General features: G+C 41.0%; 1 protein-coding gene and 1 non-coding gene across 6 annotated transcripts in view; one reads left to right on the top strand and one right to left on the bottom strand.

Moving 5' to 3' along the window:
• Nucleotides 1–17976, top strand: part of PHLPP2 (PH domain and leucine rich repeat protein phosphatase 2) — a 79017-nt gene that overhangs the window by 55901 nt on the left and 5140 nt on the right. For all 5 annotated transcript variants that reach the window (XM_055366425.2, XM_031002881.3, XM_031002880.3 and 2 more), the window contains 7 exons: nt 351–506; nt 3944–4144; nt 9226–9388; nt 9678–9808; nt 11354–11464; nt 12602–12796; nt 15013–15244. In XM_055366425.2, coding sequence (XP_055222400.1) covers nt 351–506; nt 3944–4144; nt 9226–9388; nt 9678–9808; nt 11354–11464; nt 12602–12796; nt 15013–15244 — 1189 coding nt within the window. The remainder of the gene's footprint in view (nt 1–350; nt 507–3943; nt 4145–9225; nt 9389–9677; nt 9809–11353; nt 11465–12601; nt 12797–15012; nt 15245–17976) is intronic.
• Nucleotides 1843–1949, bottom strand: LOC115931185 (U6 spliceosomal RNA). Its single transcript, XR_004067726.1, has one exon. It is a non-coding gene; the product is annotated as a U6 spliceosomal RNA (small nuclear RNA).

Here is a 17976-nt window from a genome sequence, read left to right as displayed (position 1 = left end):
TATGAATTTATTCACAAGATGTGTTAATATACTGAATTTTTGGTGCTGCTTAGACTTAAAATCTAAATTGATTTATTCTAGAAATTGCCTTTTTAGTATAGATCTCCTCTGTGCTGTTTGCCTTCACTAATTCACCTTTTCTCAGAATGACCTTAATGACTTCCTGGTGGGTGGTAGGTAAACATATGGTCATAGCTGCTTTCTTGGCTCAGGCACTTGTCAGTGAGTATACAATCTAGGAGAATATGTTTCTATAAGTTAACTAATTTCAGTTAAATAGGCTAGGACAGCCTCAGAAAGAATGATTTAACTAAGTTTTTAATGTGTTTGTTTGTATGTTCCCCCCTTAGAATTCTGAGTAGCTTGAGTCTTAGAAAACTGATGCTGGGACACAATCACGTGCAAAACCTTCCAACACTGGTAGAGCACATCCCCCTCGAGGTGTTGGATCTTCAGCATAATGCACTCACGAGGCTGCCAGACACCCTCTTCTCCAAGGCCTTAAAGTAAGTACCATAGGATTTTTTTCGGAAGAGCAGAATCATTGGCTAAACAGACTGCAGTGACTTATCATTGGAGTGACCTTTGGAACTATATTTACAGAGCGTTTACCTAATAGTCCAACTATGAGTGGAGACTTATTTGCAATTTTTTTTTTTTCTTTTTTTTTTTTCTTTTATTATACTTTAAGTTTTAGGGTACATGTGCACATTGTGCAGGTTAGTTACATATGCATACATGTGCCATGCTGGTGCGCTGCACCCACTAACTCGTCATCTAGCATTAGGTATATCTCCCAATGCTATCCCTCCCCCCTCCCCCCACCCCACAACAGTCCCCAGAGTGTGATATTCCCCTTCCTGTGTCCATGTGATCTCATTGTTCAATTCCCACCTATGAGTGAGAATATGCGGTGTTTGGTTTTTTGTTCTTGCGATAGTTTACTGAGAATGATGGTTTCCAATTTCATCCATGTCCCTACAAAGGACATGAACTCATCATTATTTGCAATTTTTATGAAACAATATGACACTGTTTTATGAGGCAGTAACTCATAGTTGAAATAACTGTTAAATCCTTAAAGAGGTTTCTGTGTTGTAAACAATTTCAGACAGGTTGAGAAGACTCAGGCTTTCATCTCTGAAAATGAATATAGTTATGATATTTAAAGAGAAATTACAACATTCTGCTGTGGCTTTTTTGGGCAATTTTGAGCTTTTGCATTGGAGAGAAAAGGACGTACCACTAAAGTTAATTTGGTTTTTGCTCCTAGCTTTACCAAACCGCCTTTGAATTACAGTCTTTATGTGCAAACCTTTTTGTGTACTTTTTGAAAACTGTATTTACAGTTAATGTCCTTCCAAAAGGTGTCATTTGCCTTCTCACTATAAATTAACAAATAGATGACATGTCTTCCTATTTTAGGCCTGTAATCAGGTTTACCTAATGTGTACATCACCTTTAAGTGAAAACTAGTTTTGTGGAGTTTATTTGTTTTTTGTGGGGTTTGTTTTGTTTGTTTTTTGTTTTTAGAGACATGGTTTCACTCTGTCACTCAGGCTGGAGTGCAGTGGTGCAATCATAGCTCACTGCAGCCTTGACCTCCTGGGTCCAAGTGATGCTTCCTCCTCAGCCTACTAAGTAGTTGGGACCACAGGCATGCACCACCACACCTGGCTAATTTTATTTTTTGTAGAGACACGGTTTCACCATTTTCTTCAGGCTGGTCTCAAACTCCTGGACTCAAGTGATCTGCCTGTCTTGACCTCTCAGAGTGTTGGGATTAACAGGCATGAGCCACTGCACCCAACCTGAAAACTAGTTTTTTTCTTTTTTTTTTTTTTAAATACGGAATGGTTCACAAATTTGCCTGTCATCCTTGCTCAGGGTCCATGCTAATCTTCTCTATATCGTTCCAATTTTAGTACATGTGCTGCCAAAGCGAGCACTGAAAACTAGTTTTTAATTATATTTTTCTACAACGTGGAGAAAGCAATATTGTCTTCAATTTAGAAATGGAGAAAACAGAGGTGAGCAGTAGTAAATGAATAGGAGACGTAAAAAACTGTTTAGCCCACAGTTGTCTGGCTTGTTCTCTCTTTAGCAGCTTATACATCTCTTAATGTATAATACAGTTGATTGGATAGTCTTCAAAATAAAAACTTTGGAAATTCTAAAACGTATTTAAAGGAAGTTTTCTTTATGTAACATTTAATGGAGTATTGATGCAGTTGTTAATCTACAAATGTTTGTTAGCAATGCATAACGCTGCATTTGGTCCTCATGATAGTCTGAATGAAATTAGTTTACAACCTTAGAATCTGTAGTGAGTAACTTAGCTGTAGCGAACTGTCAGTGGTATTTATTTAATAACAAACTCTGGGCAGAGCTTTGTTGAGACCACAACACAAGCAGACACACAGTACCTGCCATTAGCTTAAAAGCTAATTCGTTATGTAAAACTTATATTTCAATATAAAAAGTGAATCAGGGATTATGGATCATACAACATGAAGAAGACCTGAGAACACACAAGTTTAATAATAATAGCTGCCTTTTATTGAGAATGTTCTGTATATACCAAACACTATGTTAGCAAATTTTAAAATTATACCATGTTTTATCTACTAGACTGGCAAAGATTAATGGATTTGTAATATTCAGTGTTGACAAAGGTGTGACAAACTGGCATTCTTAATAGTCTTCTTGTGGAACTATAGTTTATTTTTTTTTGAAATGCAGTCTAGCTGTGTCGCCAGGCTGGAGTGCGGTGGCACGATCTCAGCTCACTGCAACCTCCACCTCCTGGGTTCAAGCGATTTCTCCTGCCTCAGCCTCCCAAGTAGCTGGGATTACAGCCATGTGCCGCCACACTCAGCTTTTTTTTTGTATTTTTAGTAGAGATGAGGTTTCACCATGTTGGACAGGATGTTAACCATCCCCTGACCTCGTGATCCGCCCACCTTGGCCTCCCAAAGTGCTGGGACTACAGGCGTGAGCCACCTCTCCCAGCCGGGAGTATAATTTCATATACTCTTTCAAGAGCTCAGTTTGGCAATATATTAAATCTCTAAAAAATGTATATCCTTTGATCCCACAAATTCTGTTTTTAGGAACGTACCCTAAGGAAATAATTGGTTAAGGATACAAAGATGCTCATACAGTGTCTATAATAGCATATGTATAGAAATGGAAACAGCCTATATGTTCTTTATTAGGGGATTATGGAATTGGCTGAATACATAATGATGCTATTAAAACCAGACAAAAGTTTTTTTTTTTCTTCTTTGAGATGGAGTCTCACTCTGTTTCCAGGCTGGAGTGCAGTGGCGCGATCTCGGCTCACTGCAACCTCGGCCTCCTGGGTTCAAGCAATTCTCCTGCCTCAGCCTCCCAAGTAGCTGGGACTACAGGAGTGCACCACCACACCCAGCTAATTTTTGTATTTTTTTTTAGTAGAGACGGGGTTTCACCATGGTGGCCAGGATGGTCTTGATCTCTTGACCTTGTGGTCTGCCCACCTCAGCCTCCCAAAGTGCTGGGATTACAGGCATGAGCCACTGCTCCTGGCCCAGACAAAAGTTTTTCCAAATGGTGTCTTCACAGTTCAAAAACATGTGAACATGATATTCAGCAACATCCTTTCAGTAGGCAGTTTGAGAGTAAAAGATGAAGTTAGGTTAGAATCAGGCACTCCAGAAGCCTGGGAAAACAACCAGGCTTGTACTCTTTCCTCTCTACTTGGTTTGCATGAGTTGAGTAAAAGGAACTTTGGGTTGGATAGGATCAATTAGAGAAAAACTACGTGGAGAATTTTTTTTTTTTTTTTCCCATTTGGAAGCTTAGAATGGCAGCATTCCATACTGAGGTGACATGATGGTTTCTATATAGGAAGGCAGCAAATAAACTTAAAGGAGGTGATGATCTGTGTGTGTTCTGTCAGTCTCAGATACTTGAATGCATCTGCAAATAGTCTGGAGTCTTTACCATCCGCCTGCACTGAAGAGGAGAGTTTGAGTATGCTGCAGCTGCTTTATCTGACCAACAATCTCCTGACGGATCAGTGCATACCTGTCCTGGTAGGGCACCTGCACCTGCGAATCTTGCATCTTGCAAACAATCAGTTACAGACCTTTCCTGCAAGGTAAAATGAATGCAAACTTTGATCATTTCAAATACACAACATTAATTCTACATTTGTCAGAAAAAATATAGCCATCTGACTGTGACTCTTTGTTTACGTTCACTGACTTACAGATGCTTTGATTTCACTAGTTGAGTGGCAAAATCTCATCTTAATAGCTAGTACCCTGTTAAGTATTGGTAACCAGGAAAATTGGTTAAAATATGTTTAATTTTTAGTTGTGACTTCTTAATTATGGTCTAATAGTCAATCTAGAAAAGTACAGGCTTATGAAACAGATTCTGAAGACAATTTTTTCTTTTCTCTTGTCAGCACTGTTTTATAAAATACTGTTATCTATTTATTCATAATACAAAAATGGAATGCTTACTATATGTCAAGTATTGTGAACAGTTACAGTCTCTGTCCTCTAGGAATGTATAGTCAAATTGGGAAAATAAACAAGTGGATGGGCAGTTGCAGTGCAGTCTAAGAAAGGCAGGGTGTTTAGCTGGGAGTGGTGGCTCACGCCTGTAATCCCAACACTTTGGGAGGCCAAGGCGGGCGGATCACAAGTTTGTGAGTTCGAGACCAGCCTGGCCCATATGGTGAAACCCCATCTCTACTAAAACTACAAAAAAATTAGCCGTACGTGGTGGCACATGCCTGTAATCACAGCTACTCGAGAGGCTCAGGCAGGAGAGTTGCTTGAACCCAGAAGGCGGAGGTTGCAGTGAGCCAAGATTGCGCCACTGCACTCCAGCCTGGGCGACAGAGTGAGATTGTGTCTCAAAAAAATAACTAAGTAAATAAAATAAATAAATAGAAAGGCAGGCTGTTAAAGACGATATGCACACATTGCCGGTCACACTGCACAGAGCCTGGGGATGGGGCTAGGCTCCCTGGAGGAAGAGATGAATAGTAGTTAGCCAGGCTATACCTATAAGAACACATAAGAAAGATGTTTAATGCTGTCAAAGTTTGAGACAGTGTCAGTGGATAAGTAAATACTTTTCAAAGTACATTTGGTTAAAAAAAAAAACAACTTTAGAACTTTTTTTTTTTAAGAGATGGGATCTCATTACGTTGGCCAGGCCGGTCTCAAACTCCTGGGCTGAAGTGATTCTCCTACCTCAGCCTCTCAAGTACCTGAAACTGCATACACATGCCATCATGACCAGCTAAAACTTGGAAAATTTAACACCAGAAAAATCTATGCCATGAAGGTAGTCATTAAAAATAATATTTTCAAAAACTAAGAATGTGAGGCAATGACATTTGATATTAATAATTTTGGATGAAATTATATGTATGTAAATTATAAAACTATAATTTTTATGAACATTTACCATTTACAAAATGAGATAGAGCTTCAGAAGACATACAGGAGAAACTTGATTGGAGTTCAGGTGATTCTCCTGCCTCAACCTTCCAAGGAGATGGGACTACAGGCATGCACCACCATACCCAACTTATTTATTTATTTATTTATTTGAGATGGAGTCTTGCTCTGTTGGCCAGGCTGGAGTGCTGTGGCGTGGTCTTGGCTCACTGCAACCTCTGCCTCCCAGATTCAAGTGATTCTGCTGCCTCAGCCTCCCAAGTAGCTGGGATTATAAGCATATGCCACCACACCCGGCTAATTTTTTGTATTTTTGTAGAGACAGGGTTTCACCATATTGGCCAGACTGGTCTCGAACTCCTGGTCTCGTGATCCACCCACCTTGGCCTCCCAAAGTACTGGGATTACAGGCGTGAGCCACCGAGCCCGGCCCGCACCCGACTAACTTTTTACTTGTAGAGGCCGGGCGTGGCCGCTCATGCCTGTAATCCCAGCACTTTGGCAGGCCAAGGCGGGCGGATCACGAGGTCAAGAAATCAAGACCATTCTGGCCAACATGGTGAAACCCCGTCTCTATTAAAAATACAAAAATTAGCCAGGCGTGGTGGTGGGTGCCTGTAATCCCAGCCACTTGGGAGGCTGAGGCAGGAGAATTGCTTGAACCCCGGAGGCAGAGGTTGCAGTGAGCCAAGATCGTACCACTGCAACTCCAACCTGGCAACGGAGCAAGACTCCATCTCAAAAACAAAACAAAACAAAACAAAACAAACTTGTAGAGGTGGGATCTCGCTGTGTTGTCCAGGCTGGTCTTGAACTGGCCTCAAGTGATTGTCTCACTTTAGCCTGCCAAAATGCTGGGATTATAGGTGTCAACCACTGTGCCTGGTCAGCCTCCTTGAAAGGATTAAAACAATGACTTTTTACTTTTACATTTTTTTTTTTTTAATGACTTCTAAAATGAATGCAGAATCTTAATTTCAGAGTGTGGTAGCTCTCGAAATTTTATCAGATTAACCTAATTGACCTCAAATATGTTCATATAAAGTGAAAATAATAGACCACTGGAAGCTGTTGGATGGTACCAGGCATAATGCTGTAAAACCTAATTTGATGACACTTTTATTGTTGGAGGGGTCAAAAGCAGGTTGATATAAAACTTAAAACATATCAAAGAAAATGAAAATAAGAAGTTAGTAATAAAGACAAGAATTAGGCCTGGCACGGTGGCTCACGCCTGTAATCCCAGCACTTTGGGAAGCTGAGTTGGGTGGATCACGTGAGATCAGGAGTTTAAGACCAGCCTGGGCAACATGGTGAAACCCTGTCTCTACTAAAAATACAAAAATCAGCTGAGTGTGGTGGTGTGTGCCTGCCTGTAATCCCAGCTACTCAGGAGGCCAAGGCATGAGAATCGCTTCAACCTGGGAGGTGGAGGTTCCAGTGAACTGAGATTGCGCCATTGCACTCCAGCCTGGGCAACAGAGCGGGACCCTATCTCAAAAAAAAAAAAAAAAGACAAAGACAAGAATTAACATCACAAAAAATAGAGTAATCTGAATATATATAATAAAACTGAATGGAATTTAGGAACAACATATTTTTAAAAATGTGTGTTCTGTACTAAATAATAAATCCACTATCAGTTCATTTCCTGAGCAGTGTTGTAATTGTATAGGCACAATAGAAATCTTGTTTGTTTCTTTTGAACTATTTTCAGAATCTAGCACAGTTCTGGGTACTCAGAAACTGATTGAGGAGGCTGCATTTCTATTTACAAGTCAGAAAAATCCAGGCAGGATAAGGGAAAAAATTGCACGAGATTTGGACATGGGAACAATTTTAAAATATATTGTTAAATAAAATCATAAATACAATGTATAGGCCGGGCGCGGTGGCTCACGCCTGTAATCCCAGCACTTTGGGAGGCCGAGGTGGGCAGATCACGAGGTCAGGAGATCGAGACCATCCATCTCTACTAAAAATACAAAAAATTAGCCGGGCATGGTGGTGGGTGCCTGTAGTCCCAGCTACTTGGGAGGCTGAGACAGGAGAATGGTGTGAACCCAGGAGGCAGAGGTTGCAGCAAGCCAAGATTGCTCCACTGCACTCCAGCCTGGGCAACAGAGCAAGACTCCATCTCAAAAAAAAAAAAAAAATACAGTGTATATAATATAGTACCTTTTTTTGTTTTTTTGTTTTTTTTTTTGAGACAAGGTCTTGTGTCACCCAGGCTGGTGTGCAGTGGTGCAGTAATAACTCACTGCAGCCTCAAACTCCTGGGCTCAAGCGATTGACCTGCCTTAGCCTCTGAAAGTACTGGGATTACAAGTGTGAGCCACCACACCTACCTGGCCTATAATACCATTTTTTAATTTGAAAAGTGTAGTTTCCTGCCTTAAGAAAGACGAGAATACTATCTACCAAAATGTTATCAGAGATTAATTTATTTTAATGAAGTAGCATTAAAAGATTTTTTTTCCTGTTTGTCTCTATTTTTCAGTTTTTTTTCAGTGAGTATATATTATTATTATCAGAAAAAATAATTGTAATTTACAAAGCTTAGTTATTTAAAAATATGAAATTTCTAGGAGTAGAAATTATTTATGATATGTTATATGAAAAAGGCAAGATATAAAATTTTTGTAAAACAAATATATGAAACATTTGATAGGAAATTCAGCAAAATGATAAGTGATTCTTTCAGATTGCTGGTATTGGTGATGTATTTCTTTATTTTTTACTTTCTCTCCATGTTAACAGCAGTTGATTATTTTTATAATTTTTAAACCAACAAATCAAAATAAATTAGAACTATTTGTAATAACCTGAAGGTGTTAGTCTCACTTAAGTTATTTTGCTTACCATGTAGAAAGCTTTGCTCAGTCATGGAACAGTGTGAATCACTTGCCTCACAGCACAGTGCTGTGTGTATAATAAGAACTTGATAAATGTTTAGTGGAGAGGAGTTAATGTCATGAATGGGTAAGTATAGAAATTTAAAACTGTAAAGAATCTTAGTGATGGGCCGGGTGCGGTGGCTCATGCCTATAATCCCAGCACTTTGGGAGGCTGAGGTGGGCAGATCACCTGAGGTTGGGAGTTCGAGACCATCCTGGCCAACATGGAGAAACCCTGTTTCTACTAAAAATACACAATTAGCCGGGCGTGGTGGCGCATGCCTGTAATCCCAGCTACTCGGGAGGCTGAGGCAGGAGAATTGCTTGAATCCAGGAGGCAGAGATTGTGGTGAGCTGAAATCAGGCCATTGCACTCCAGCCTGGGCAACAAGAGTGAAACTCCATCTCAAAAAAAAAAAAAAAAAAAAAAATCTTTGTGATGATTTAGTACAACCTCATTTTTCATTTTTTACAGCTGAGGGTATTAAAGACTGCTGACACTGACTGACTTAGTATTTTGCCGCTAGTTAGTGGTAAAGCAAGCATCAAGACTAATCCCCCAACTTGAGGCCACTCCTTTTCTAGCCACTTTTTGTACATTAGGTAACAGGAAGATGTTCCTGCCCGCAAGATCCAACAGCCCTTGAAACACACTGAGGCAGATCAGGCTTAGTTATAGCAGGAGTAGTTACCTTCTTGAGCCATTGCCTTTCCTGGTATTCCTGGTATCGGTTTCATTTCTCACCAGTCATCTGGCAGTGGACCGTGTCGGCCTTCTGTACTCTGTGGCTGCTGTAGAATAGCACTTCCTTGGCAGCTGCTCAGTCTTGGTGCATTATAGTATCCTGTTGTTTCTTTTTCAGCAAACTAAATAAATTGGAGCAATTGGAGGAACTGAACCTAAGTGGCAACAAGCTTAAAACCATTCCCACAACCATAGCAAACTGCAAAAGGCTGCACACCCTTGTTGCACACTCCAACAACATCAGCATTTTCCCAGAAATACTGCAGTTGCCTCAGATCCAGGTACTTCTGTGTGCTGGAATGATGTCCTTATTGGGGGAAATGGCAGGAGAGTGAATGACATTATTCTCCTTTTATAAAGAAGAAGAAAGGAGTGTGAATGAGATTATTCTTACAAGGAAAAATATTATTGTCTTCTTATGTACTCCAGTTTGGGACCAGAATGTATGTAATGGATTCCTGGGAAGAAATTAAGTTCCTCTTTGGGGATATAATAAGAGATTGGACACTTGGGAGTAAAGAACTAAGTCTCTATGATGTATTTCCTTTTGATTTCTCCATTTTTTCTTAGTTTGTAGACCTAAGTTGCAACGACTTGACAGAAATCCTGATTCCAGAGGCTTTGCCTGCTACATTACAGGACCTTGACCTGACTGGAAATACAAATCTGGTTCTGGAACACAAGACACTGGACATATTTAGGTAGGGAAAAATTTGAAATGGAATCTCTATGTGCTCTTAGCCCACCAGCCATGTGTAGGTCTTCCTTAGTACTGTGGAGATCTTGATTAATTAAAAGAACAGAATGAAGTTAGGCCATAAAGCCCCTAGGTTCTCTTCTTTGATTAAGTTGTGAATAGATGTTCTGTCCAGTGGTCAACCTGTTTATATTAGGACTGCTCCATGGCTACTACCCACCCACATACTGAATATTTTCACAACAGGCATAGATGTTTTAGGTGGCACAGATTATATAATATCTAAGAGACAATACAAGTTCATCCATTGTACCAAGACTTCATTGTATCAAAATACTTAACATAAATAGATGGTTGGCTAAAACGTAGAAATCTTTGTTGTGCTTAGGTTTTTATTGAAACTCCTACCCCTTTGATCCTCCTACCCCTTTCCTTTCTCTCCCCTCCTTCTTTGCCAGTAGTTCAGCATACTACTTTCATCAGTCTCTCTGGAAATGAATCTTAGTCAGTCCATAGATTATTTTATTAAAAGATAATATTATTGGCCGTGTGCGGTGGCTCACGCCTGTAATCCCAGCACTTTGGGAGGCCAAGGTGGGTGGATCACGAGGTCAGGAGATCGAGACCATCCTGGCTAGCATGGTGAAACCCCGTCTCTACTAAAAATACAAAAAATTAGCCGGGCGAGGTGGCGGGTGCCTGTAGTCCCAGCTACTCGGGAGGCTGAGGCAGGAGAATGGCGTGAACCGGGGAGGCGGAGCTTGCAGTGAGCAGAGATCGTGCCACTGCACTCCAGCCTGGGCGACACAGTGAGACTCCTCAAAAAAAAGAAAAAAAAAAGATAATATTATTGTTGGCCGGGCGTGGTGGCTCACGCCTGTAATTCCAGCACTTTGGGGGGCCAAGGTGGGTGGATCACCTGAGGTCAGGAGTTTGAGACCAGCCTGGTCAACATGACAAAACTCCATCCCTATTAAAAATACAAAAATTAGCCGGGAGCGGTGGCTCACACCTGTAATCCCAGCACTTTGGGAGGCCGAGGCGGGCGGATCACTTGAGGTCAGGAGTTCGAGACCAGCCTGGCCAACACGGTGAAACCCCGTCTCTACTAAAAATACAGAAATTAGCTGGTTGTTACGGCAGGTGCCTGTAATCCCAACTACTTGGGAGGTTGAGGCAGGAGAATCGTTTGAACTCAGGAAGCGAAGGTTGCAGTGAGCCGAGATTGCGCCACTGCACTCCAGCCTGGGCAACAGAGGGAGATCGTCTCAAAAACATAAATAAATAAAATAGAATAAAATAAATACAAAAATTAGCCGGGCATGGTGGCATACACCTGTAATCTCAGCTGCTTAGGAGGCTGAGGCAGGAGAATTGCTTGAACCGGGAGGCAGAAGTTGCAGTGAGCTGAGGTCACACCACTGCACTCCAGCCTGGGTGACAAGAGGGAGACTCCATCTCAAAAAAAAAAAAAAAGAATACTATTGTTGGGATAGTTTTTGTAAAATACAGAAGAATATATGGTTTAATCTTCCTTCACCTCCCACAGCCATATCACAACCCTGAAAATTGATCAGAAACCTTTGCCAACCACAGATTCTACAGTTACGTCAACCTTCTGGAGCCATGGACTGGCTGAGATGGCAGGGCAGAGAAATAAGTGAGTATATTGGCCATGGAGACTGAGAAAGAAAAAAGGCAGCCCCTGGCATCTGAGAACTGGCCTGATGCTCATAATAGCTAGGCCATGTTGTTCTGTTGTACACAGACAAATCATAGAACATCAGTGTCAGATAAGATCCCTTTGGGATCATGATAACGTTTTAAGACAAAAACAACACTAATGTGTAGTCAACAGAATACCAAACATCCCCTTTCATGGCTAAGATGGGTAGATGCTACTTTCTTTACCAGTTACAGCTTTATCCTTCTGCTAATTTTCCTTCCCTGTAGATAAGTTTTATACCCAGCAATAGAATGGCCTCACTTTCTGATGACACCCAGTCTAGTATGATCCTCTTCCTTAGACCCTCCCCAAAGTGACCAAACCAAAGTCCAAACCCTATACTGGGTTCTTTTCAGCACCACTTACCTGTATACCCCAGGGTTCCGTGGGGTGCACTCTCATTTGCTATAAGGGGTAATAAACTCAACTTTTTCAACCATAGATGTGCTCTGGTGGTCTTTGTCTGATAGGCCTTGACAAAGCTAATCCTTAGTCACTACTAAGAGAAAGTGTTTTATGTTACCAGCCTTTGGCAGCATTGCAAAGCTAATATGTACTGCCCATGGGAATGCGACTGTTTCCCCTTTCCTTAGGACATTAGCTCTTTCAGATGTTGCTTAATTATCATGTCTAGGGACTTTTCTTATGTGTAGATTACGATTTGCTAGTAGTCTTCGCCACCTTTAATTAATACTTACTTTTTAAAAGAATGCTCCCGGCCAGGCGCGGTGGCTCACACCTGTAATCCCAGCACTTTGGGAGGCCAAGGTGGGCGGATCATGAGGTCAGGAGATCAAGACCATCCTGGCTAACATCTCTACTAAAAATACAAAAAAATTAGCCCGGCGTGGTGGCAGGCACCTGTAGTCCCAGCTTCTCTGGAGGCTGAGGCAGGAGAATGGCGTGAACCTGGGAGGTGGAGCTTGCAGTGAGGCAAGATCATGCCACTGCACTCCAGCCTGGGTGACAGTGCAAGACTCCCTCTCAAAAAAAAAAAAAAAAGAATGCTCCCTGAAGAATAATATTTTACCAGTAACTTTTCTGTTTTCTGTTTTCATGTTTCTGTTATAGGCTGTGTGTCTCAGCACTTGCTATGGATAGCTTTGCAGAGGGGGTGGGAGCTGTGTATGGCATGTTTGATGGAGACCGAAATGAGGAGCTCCCGCGCCTGCTGCAGTGTACGATGGCAGATGTGCTTTTAGAAGAGGTACAGCAGTCAACTAATGACACAGTTTTCATGGCTAACACCTTCTTGGTATCTCACAGGTAAGCAGGTGGGTTGAAAAATCCCTAACTCAGTTCTACTTTTGGAAAATATATTTTTCTAAACCAGAAGGTCAGGGTCTAAATTATGGATACAGGATCAAGGAGAGAAGTCACGTTGTTGTCTTCTATGATCATTCTCTATATGAGCATGGAGTGCGGGGACTTTGGCTCTTTCAAAAGCCTGTGGGGGTCATCTGTTTTCTCTGTTGAATCCAAAGGCTGCTGAGGATCTGGGAAGCCCAGAATTTATGTGCAAAATGTTATGTGTGTATATATATGTGGTTGTACATTTTGAGGAGGAAGGTGGTCAGCTTTCATAAGATTGTCCAAGCAGTCAGTCAGTGACCTACAAAACAGTTAACCAAATACTTATCAGATTGATAACGTTTAGAATGCCTCTTTCTGGGATTTTACCAAACTAATCTTCTAAGTAAAGTATAAGCCACTTAAGGGCAAAAACCATATACAGATGCTCCTCAACTTAGAATAGGGTTACACCCTGATAAGGATGTAAGCCTGACATCATAAGTTGAAAATGTGGTAAGTAGAAACTACATTTAATACACCTAACCTAACGAACATCATGGCTTCACCTAGCCTACGTTAAGTGTGCTCAGAACGCTTACCCCGTTAGCTTATAGTTGGGCAAAATCATGTGGTGACACAGGGCACTGTATTGGTTGTTTACCCTTGTGATCAAGTGGCTGGCTGGGAGCTATGGCTCGCTACCTCTGCCCAGCATCATGAGAGAACATCATACCAACATGTCACTAGCCCGGGAAAAGATCAAAATACAAAGTACAGTTTCTGCTAAATGCATACAGTATTGCTTTTGCACCATCGTGAAATCAAAAAATCTTAAGTTGAACCATCATAAGTCGAGGACATCTGTATAACCTAACTGTAATGGAGTATTTGCATGTCAGGTGGACCGATAAAGGATAGGAACAACTGAGAGGTTGTTTGTCAACTTGTATAATCCAGGTTGAAATGGAATAGCTTGGAGCTTGAACTAGTTTTTTTTTTTTTTTTTTTTTTCTTCTTTTTTGAGAAGGAGTCTCGCTCTGTCCCTCAGGCTGGAGTGCAGTAGCGCAATCTCGGCTCACTGCAAGCTCCGCCTCCCGGGTTCACGCCATTCTCCTGCCTCAGCCTCCCGAGTAGCTGGGAGTACAGGTGCCTGCCACCTTGCCCGGCTAATTTTTTGTATTTTTAGTAGAGATGGGTTTTCACCGTGTTAGCCAGGATGGTCTCTATCTCCTGAACTCATGATCTGCCCACCTTGGCCTCCCAAAGTGCTGGGATTACAGGCGTGAGCCACCGCACCAGGCTAATTTTTTGTATTTTTAGTAGGGATGGGGTTTCACCGTGTTAGCCAGGATGGGCTTGAATTTGTTTTATCTGTCATAACACAAAGCAAAGTGTTAGGAAGAAGTCAGTTTTTCAGTAGTATAATTGAGCTAGAGACTTTGCAAAAATAAAGGGTTTAGGAAAGGGAACTCCATTTATGAAGCAACTCGAGCCAGGAATTGTAGCAAGTATTTTCCATGCTATATATTTTATCAGAGAAATTTCCTGGAGAAATGGCTTGCTGAGGGTCTGTAGCCAGAAAATGGCAGAGCTGAGATTTCAAACTAGGTCTTTCTGCTAGTGTCTGTTCCTCATTAACATTGTTTCCAAGTACAGACGCGTGGATGCCCTGCATATGGGGGAAATGCAAGAATCATGGTCCTTCCCTCGAGGAACTTAGAACCTAAGTGAGTGGTTCTGAAAGTGTTGTTCTAGGACCAGCAGCCTCTCAGCCTCACCAGAAATTGCTTAAAGTATAGTTTATTGGGCCAGCCTCTTACCCACTGATTCAGAAACTCTGGGGCTAGGGCCCAGCAGTCCCTGTTCTGACAAGCCCTCAGGGGATTCTGATGTGTTAAAGTTTGAGAGCCCCTGAATTAGGAAGTCTTTGATCAGACACAAAAGCTATGGAGAAAGATGCAAAAGAGAGATTATCTCCCTTTTGTAAAACCTTTTCCTCAGCTGAAAGTGGAAGGCAGAACTGTCTCCACCACCATCAGCCACAGCAAGTCTGCATTTAGGTGGATAAGGGTAAGGCTGGTTCACGATCACATGGTAAAAAAAAAAAAAAAGAAGGGATGTACGTGCAGGACCACCACTTTCTTCTAAAACTAGCCACCACGTCTTCTTTTCCTTTTCTTTCTGAACAGGAAATTAGGAATGGCTGGCCAGAAGTTGGGCTCCTCCGCTCTCCTGTGCTACATCCGCCCTGACACTGCCGATCCAGCAAGTAGCTTTAGCTTGACTGTAGCCAATGTTGGCACGTGCCAAGCAGTCCTGTGCCGAGGTGGGAAGCCAGTGCCCCTCTCTAAAGTCTTCAGCCTGGAGCAGGACCCAGAGGAGGCGCAAAGGGTGAAGGACCAAAAAGCCATCATCACAGAGGTGTGTTCCGCTCCCCGCCAGTCACTTCTGCTCCCCAGATCAGTGGAGGCTGCTTTGTGTAGAGGTGACGAAGGCCCATTTTCTTCCTATCATGCCCTGTAAATTGTATCCAATCCAGATAAAAGTTCAATTCAGATGGTTTCAGCAACAGTACTGGAGGAAAATCTGATCAGTTAGTGACTAGCACAAAGAAAAAGCAAAGTGAATTAGAAATACAAAATCCTAATTTGTGATCCTGTATATTGATAGCTGGCTTGTAAGATGGATGTTAAATATCTGCCTTAGCTAATTTCCAGCTCATCTGGTTTGTTATTCCAAATAGAAGAAAGAGTTCTCTAGTTTGACATCCCCATTCTGAAATGCAAAGTTTCAAAATGTTTTGTGTTTATACTCTATGTGGTGTAGTATGCTCTGGTGTTCTGTTTTGATAATGAAACATCAGTATTTCTACTGTTTTATAGCTTTTCTCCTTTTTTAGAAATTAACATTTTTGCTTTCAGAAGAACTTTAGCAATTACTTGTGAACATTGTTTATCACAAAGCGGAATTCCGTGAATTCCGTTCAGATCTTTTGAGAACTGTAAATTGGATTGTTTGTTTCTGTATTGTTGAGTTTTAAGAGTCTTTGTATATTTTGGAAATAAGTTCTTTATCAGATACCTGTTTTGCAAATATTTTCTCCCAGTCTGGGGCTTGTCTTTCCATTCTTTTAACAGTGTTTTTTTGGAGAGCTTTTAGTTTTAATGAAGGCCCACCTGTCAGTTTTTGTCTCATGGATCGTGCTTTTGGTATTGTATCTAAAACTCATTGCCAAACCCAAGGTCACCTAGATTTTCTTCTGTGTTATCTTCTAGAAGTTTAGTTTTGTGTTTTACATTTTGGTCCATGGTCTGTTTTGAGTTAATATTTGTGAAAAGTGTAAGCTCTGTATCTATATTCATGTTTTGCATGTAGGTGTCCTCTTGTTCCAGGACCATTTGTTGAAAAGACTATCCTTTGTATGGCATTTGCTCTTTGATTTTCAGAGATCAGTTGACTGTATTTGTGTGGGTCAATTTCTGGGCTGTTTTGTCAGAATTCTATATTAGAGTTCGTCTAAGGAAACAAAATCAAAAACCATCATTTTTATGTGATTGATACTATTAGAATTCTGGAAGTATGAGACATTAGTTTTGGGAAGCTCTTTCAGTCAAAACAAATGAAAGATAAAAGATAGTGTTTTAAATTTTTAGTTATTTTATTTTTATTTTTTTTAGAGACAAGGTCTTGCTGTGTTATCCAGTTTGGACTTGAACTCCTGGATTAAGTGATCCTCCTGCTTTAGCCTCCTGAGTAGCTGGGACTATAGGCACATGCCACTGCGCCTGGCTTCAGATAACTTTTTGTTTGACTAGTCTTTTTATAGAATTTGGATAATGTTTAGATTTTTCTTTTCTTTTTTTTTTTTTTTTTTTGAGGCAGAGTTTCGTTCTTATTGCCTAGGCTGGAGTGCAATGGCGTGATCTTGGCTCACCACAATCTCCACCTCACAGGTTCAAGCGATTCTCCTGCCTCAGCCTCCCGAGTAGCTGGGACTATAGGCATGCGCCACTACACCTGGCTAATTTTGTGTTTTTAGTAGAGACGGGGTTTTTCCATGTTGGTCAGGCTGGTATCCAACTCCCATCTCAGGTGATCCGTCCACCTCGGCCTCCCAAAGTGCTAGGATTACAGGCGTGAGCCACCGTCCCTAGCCAATGTTTAGATTTTTCTTAGGGGATTGTAGACAAGTAGGAAGTATTTTTATAAATGTTATTTTAACCACAAACATTTATTGTTTGTCCATTATTTGCCAAACACCATACCTTTGTTATTTTCCTTAATCTTAACGTAACTCTCATGAATTGGTGGGCCCTAGCCCCAGAGTTTCTAATTCAGTGGGTAGTTGTTAAACTCCCATTTTCATTTTACAGATGAAGAAGGTACAGTTTAGAGTTTATGACAAATTCTGGCGAGTAAGATCAGGTCTTCTCCCAGAGGGTGATTGCAACTGTGATATTAATTTATTGATGACTTTAGAGTTTTGTTTTGTATTTTTTTCTTTTCTTGAAATCAGTACAACAAAGTGTCTGGCTTGTGAGCATTCCCAACCTGCAAGCAGGGTTACTCTGTTTCCTCTAAGTTTTGAATTACAGGGATTTTGATTTGATCGCTATTTATTCTTGATACAGTCCCCAGAGCATAGGTAAATTATGCTGCACATCTCAGACTCCCCTTTTTTAGGCTGAATAACCTTAGAGATTATTTGATGCCTTAACTGCCAAGATTGTCTTTGCCATTGGTATCTTTTCAGTCCCAGCTGACATCCCTTTAAGTGAGAAATCACTTTTAGTGACCTTTCTGTTTCATCCTCTCTGAGAGTACTAGTGATAGAGAATTAATGATAGTTCTGCTTACTGTTTTTCTATCATGTTTCTCTATTTATAGACATACTGAGGCCTGTTCATGTTAAAGCAAAAATCTTTTGGGATGGTGGTGCCTTTTAGTCACTTATTTTTACTTGGCTCTATAGTAACCATATAATATTTTGTCTTTTAGGACTTCTCTACATTTATTTGTGTGCATCCATTTAAAATTATACTAATCCATAGGAAAAATCATATATAAATTGTTTTATTATAGCTCCCTAAGCACTGTGATCTAGAAAGATAAGTTGGCTCTCATCGTTGCTTGTTTCTCAGAATTTGTGTCCT

The sequence above is a fragment of the Gorilla gorilla genome, chromosome 18, assembly GCF_029281585.2.
Source record: "Gorilla gorilla gorilla isolate KB3781 chromosome 18, NHGRI_mGorGor1-v2.1_pri, whole genome shotgun sequence".
Classification (NCBI taxonomy): Eukaryota; Metazoa; Chordata; class Mammalia; order Primates; family Hominidae; genus Gorilla; species Gorilla gorilla.
The sequence above is the reverse complement of the archived record's forward strand: the minus strand, read 5'-3'. Positions and strand labels throughout refer to the sequence as shown.